We start from the raw sequence: 5350 nt of genomic DNA, 5'->3' as shown, positions 1-5350 counted from the left end.
GGGAGAGGTCAAGCTGGGCTGAGCCGGGCTGGGCCCAGAGTGATTCAGGCTCCACCACAGAATGGGTGTCTCCTGGGATGGCCTAGCAGGACAATTAAAACCCCTATAAATACGATGGGTTTTCAACTCTCTAGTATCCTCTGTGGCTTCTGAATCTTCTGCTCATTCCTCCTTAAGCAGGTAAGGCATGCATGGGGAGGAGGGGGAGGAGGGGGAGGAGGGAGATAAGTAATGGCAGTCTCTATAAGGCTCTTGATAGCAGCTATAATGTGCTGGGCTAGGGGGGTCTGAGACTGCTCCCTGTGCATGACAGGCCTGGGTAGAATCCTGCTTCCTTTTCTTGGTTCTGTCTGAGAATATGATGATAACTGGGGTGGCCCACTTCCAAGCCTGTAAAATATACATGCCTTTGTTTTAGCATGTCCTGGGCATCCCAAACCTGAGGGCTAGAACTACTGGTGAATAGCTTAGTCTCCCATACTGGAGCATTGACCTTTCATGCAAGTAAGGCAAGACCCAAAAGTTTAGAGCTCATCAGGGACAAGGCCCTAGACCACAGGGCCACAGTAGCATTCAAGTCTCAGTGCAGTGAACTGCCATAAGGGACTCAGCCTGTCCCATGCAATTCACTGTTTGCCATGCATCATTATAGACGTCACTGCATGCTTTTGGAAGTCCAATGTGCTTTGCAGTTAGGGCTTCTTGGAGGCTTATAAACTCAGTAACTAGAATTTGTATACCACAGGCAAAATACCATTGAGATCCAGATCCCCAAAGACCTGAATCTCCCAATGTAGCCAGAGTGAATCTAGCTGATTATATATACTTCCTATCATCTGTGCAGTTAATTTGGCTTGCTATCTTTATCTGTAATCATTTTTATATTCATTGATTCTACTTTATAAGCATATCCCAAGTGATCATCCAGGCCAGGAGCACTTGCTGGGATTTAGCCTCTCAAAAAGTTTGCTTGGCCTATGGCAAGAGACCTCTGGCCTTCCACACTTGAGCAAGGCTCCTTAGAAGACCTGTTTGGCAGGGTCTATTTAGTTGATGGAGAATTATGTCTTACTGTACTGGCTTCTGGCCCTGCCTCTGTGGGCCTCCTGATATCTCTTCCTTTTTGTTCTAAGAGAGTTTCAATCAAGCAAGTCCCACCTGGAGTAGGGGATGGGACATGGAAACCACCTACCATATGTTTTTTGCTTTTTAGGAAATTGCCACTTTTCCTAGCAGGGAACCCATAGCTGGCACCCATCACCCACTATAGCACATAGTATTTGGAGCCTGGTTGTAGATCAGAGGGAGTGTGAGGTAAGGCTACGAAGGGGCTCTGTCATTTCTTTTTTTTTTTTTTAATGTTTATTTATTTTGAGAGAGAGGGAAAACAAGTGGGAGTGGGAGAGGGGCAGAGAAAGAGGGAGAGAATCCCAAGCAGGCTCCATGGTGTCAGCATAGGGGCTTTGTCATTTCTTAAGCTTCTTTCCCTGACCAAAAAGGGCCACTTGCCCTCTAGAAATCTGTCTCCTGGTCTTCATCTTAAACACGAAATCTTGTTTCTTCTTTTAGGTTCACCCATCTTTGCTAAAATGGCTCAACTGCTGAACAGCATTCTCACTGTGATTGAGGTGTTCCAGAAACATGCTAAAGAGAATGGGAAGTGTACCTCACTGTGCAAGAAGGAGTTGAAGCAGCTGCTCTTGGTTGAGTTTGGAGACATCCTCCGGGTAAGATGCATAGACTCTGACCCCATGGAGTCAAGTGTGAGTGATTCTGACACCTGCATCCAGGGCTTGATGTTTTTTGTTTGATCTGGTCATGTTCCACCCATAGCTAAAGATTTTCAGGCAACTCCTTAGTACTTCTCTCCCAGAACACACACGTTTACAGGCATACACACACACACCTTCTTATAGCTGAGCTTGACAGGAGAGGGTACAAGTTCAAACCAGAAATCATTTCTCAGAAGAAATTCTAGATTCATAGCTTAATTTCTATACTTGAGTGCTGTACACACATCTTCTCATTCATGTATTCATTCATTCAACAAAGAGTTGTGGAATACCTATTCCATGCCAGCACCATCCTAGGCACTGCGGATGCAAACATGAAAAAAACCAGCTTCTCTTCCGTCTAGGATCTCATGGTGTGGTTAGAAAGACGTAGGTAAATAATTACAATATAGCATATAATGGAATAATCATGACCCCATTGGTCTAGCAAGGGATGAGGTTCAGAGGACCAGTTTATCAAAAAGACTAAACCAAGCCCAAGCCATTTCAAGATGAATAGTGACCAACTGAGGAAGGCTCATACAGGACTAAAAGGGTAGGGGTGTGGATACCAGCATACATCTTTGTATCCACAGAACAACTGATTTTGCTCTTTGTTTTATCTTCTCACAGAGACCAAATGACCCAGAGACTGTGGAAACCATCCTGAGCCTCTTGGATAAAGACAGAAATGGACATGTTGATTTTCATGAATATCTCTTGTTGGTGTTTCAATTGGCCCAAGCCTGCTATCATAAACTAAATAATAGGTCATGTGGAGATAGAATCTCTCAGCAAGAAGGGGAGCAGGAGGGAACACAAGACCATAAGTTCCCAGAAAATACAGGCAGACAACACAGGCAGAGGCATGAGGAAGAAAGGCAGGACTCCCATTGCACTCAGTCCGAGAGACAAAACCAGGATGTACACCAGGATCAGTCTGAGAGACAGGGTAGGGACTCCTGCTATGGTCAGGCTGAGAGACAGGATATGGACTCCCATTGTGGTCAGTCTGAGAGACAGGATAGGGACTCCCACTATGGTCAGTCTGAGAGACATGTTAGGGACCCCCACTATGGTCAGTCTGAGAGACAGGATAGGGACTCCCACTATGGTCAGTCTGAGAGACAGGATACAGACTCCCACTATGGTCAAAGATGGAGTCATAAATCTAGCAGTAGCCAGCCTAAAAAACAAGGATATATCGTTGCCTTAAATCAATGTGAGAGACAAATTCACAATTCTTGTTATGGCCAGACAAACCAACAGGAATCAGGCTTTTATTATGGACCGTCTGGGAGGCTGGATCAGAAATCAGGTTATGGTCAGAGAGATAGGCAAGAATTGGACTCTCAACATAGCCAGCCAGACAGACAAGACCAGAGTTCCCACTCTAGCCAGACAGACAGACAAGGCCAGAGTTCCCACTATGGCCAGACAGTCAGACAAGGCCAGAATTCCCACTATGGTCACACAGACAGACAAGGCCAGAGCTCCCGCTATGGCCAAACAGACAGACAAGGCCAGAATTCCCACTATGGTCAGACAGACAGACAAGGCCAGAATTCCCGCTATGGTCAGACAGACAGACAAGGCCAGAGTTCTCACTATGGCCAGACAGACAGAGCAGGCCAGAGTTCCCACTATGACCAGTCAGACAGACAAGGACAGAGTTCCCACTATGGCCAGACAGACAGACAAGGCCAGAATTCCCACTATGACCAGACAGACAGACAAGGCCAGAATTCCCGCCATGGTCAGACAGACAGACAAGGCCAGAGTTCTCACTATGGCCAGACAGACAGAGCAGGCCAGAGTTCTCACTATGGCCAGACAGACAGACAAGGCCAGAGTTATCATTATGGCCAGACAGACAGACAAGGCCAGAATTCCCGCTATGGTCAGACAGACAGAGCAGGCCAGAGTTCCCACTATGACCAGTCAGACAGACAAGGCCAGAGTTCCCGCTATGGCCAGACAGACAGACAAGGCCAGAATTCCCACTATGACCAGACAGACAGACAAGGCCAGAATTCCCGCTATGGTCAGACAGACAGACAAGGCCAGAGTTCTCACTATGGCCAGACAGACAGAGCAGACCAGAGTTCTCACTATGGCCAGACAGACAGACAAGACCAGAGTTATCATTATGGCCAGACAGACAGACAAGGCCAGAATTCCCGCTATGGTCAGACAGACAGACAAGGCCAGAGTTCTCACTATGGCCAGACAGACAGAGCAGGCCAGAGTTATCATTATGGCCAGACAGACAGACAAGGCATGAGCTCTCATTATGGACAGACAAATAGAGAATGCCAGGGCTATTGTTCTGGCCAGACAGACAGAGAAGGCCACAGTAATTGTTATGGTCAGACAGATAGACAAGGCCTGAGTTCTCACCATGGTCAGTCAGAGACTGGGAAGATAGGGCAAAATAGTTACCTTCAAGGGAGGGAAGAAATAAGCAGAGACTCGTATGTTGAGCAACCAGGAAGTTCAGGGAGACTAAGTCAACAGACTCAAGGACAAGAAGTGGCTCGAAATCAGGGACAGAGATTTCAGTCTAGGGAAGGGCAGCAGAACAGCCACCAGGCATGGGAGCCCGAGGAGGATAACCAACACCACCAACACAAACTCATAGCACAAATCAAGCAAGAAGTGCCACACGGTTATAAAGTAGGTGAATGGCAATCATGTAGTGGTGAGCAGGGCCACAGACAGACACAGGCCAGGCATGAAGAGAGGCAGAGCCACCAGGCAGAAGGAGAGCAGGCCTGCCAAAGCTGGGGCAGACACGGTTGTGAGGGTCAGGAAACTCCATGCAAGATGCAGGCCAGGCAAAACCATGAAGAGGAACAAGGCCATCAGAGACGGGACAGGCAAACCCACGAAGATGAGCAGACCCGTCAGAGACAAGAGAGGCAAACCCACGAAAATGAGCAGACCCGTCAGAGACGAGAGAAGCAAACCCACGAAGATGAGCAGACCCATCAGAGACAAGACAGGCAAACACATGAAGAGAATCAAAACTATCAGCAAAAATGGGATAGGCAAACCCTTGAGGAGGAAGAAAGGTATCAAGGGTCCCAGGATCAACAACCTTATGGGATCCAGCAAGGCCGTGCTAATAGAGAAAAATTCCACAGGAATGAAAATAGCCAGAGGCAAAATTCCCAGGGAGGATGCAGTAACCTGACCCTCCATCCCACCCAGAGCAGTGGGAGGCCCTCAAGGGGAGAACAGGGTGGAAGTCACCCTAACAAGGTAGCTTCTGCTCCTAACGCCCTCTATAACTATGTACAAGAGCAGAAAAGGAATCAGCGCTAGGTTGTGCACACACCACAGCTAAAGCAGCCTGAAGCCAAAGAAATCTACATGTCAAGTTTATCCTTACTTCTGTTTAAGAGATTGAAAATGTATGTCTTCCTTCTCTCTTCTATCTACTTGTAAAGATGCTTTGAGGACTAGTATTCACTTTTAGGGCATTTCCGTTCTTTAAGCAGCAATTCTAGGGTGTTCCAGTTGGGTTAAGTCTGAGTGGCAAATTGGGTGACATAATCAGATCCCAATTTTGATTA

The 5350-nt window shown here is 47.2% G+C and overlaps 1 protein-coding gene across 1 annotated transcript; it reads left to right on the top strand.

Annotated features, from left to right (window-relative positions):
• The first annotated feature begins 1589 nt into the window (after window positions 1-1589).
• RPTN (repetin) lies at window positions 1590-5099 on the top strand. The gene is made up of 3 exons (XM_030323671.1): window positions 1590-1727; window positions 2406-3038; window positions 3162-5099. The coding sequence occupies exons 1-3, from the start codon at window positions 1590-1592 to the stop codon at window positions 5097-5099; spliced, it is 2709 nt and encodes a 902-aa protein (XP_030179531.1).
• Window positions 5100-5350: the final 251 nt, after the last annotated feature.

This window comes from Lynx canadensis, chromosome C1 (assembly GCF_007474595.2).
Source record: "Lynx canadensis isolate LIC74 chromosome C1, mLynCan4.pri.v2, whole genome shotgun sequence".
NCBI classification, from domain to species: Eukaryota; Metazoa; Chordata; class Mammalia; order Carnivora; family Felidae; genus Lynx; species Lynx canadensis.
The sequence above is the reverse complement of the archived record's forward strand: the minus strand, read 5'-3'. Positions and strand labels throughout refer to the sequence as shown.

What these genes read in the sequence shown, in the direction of transcription:
- RPTN (XM_030323671.1), top strand. Translation starts at nt 1,590, where the DNA reads ATGGCTCAACTGCTGAACAGCATTCTCACTGTGATTGAGGTGTTCCAG. An exon ending in AGTTTGGAGACATCCTCCGG is followed by an intron (nt 1,728 to 2,405) that starts GTAAGATGCATA and finishes ATCTTCTCACAG; the next exon opens with AGACCAAATGACCCAGAGAC. An exon ending in GTTATGGCCAGACAAACCAA is followed by an intron (nt 3,039 to 3,161) that starts CAGGAATCAGGC and finishes GACCAGAGTTCC; the next exon opens with CACTCTAGCCAGACAGACAG.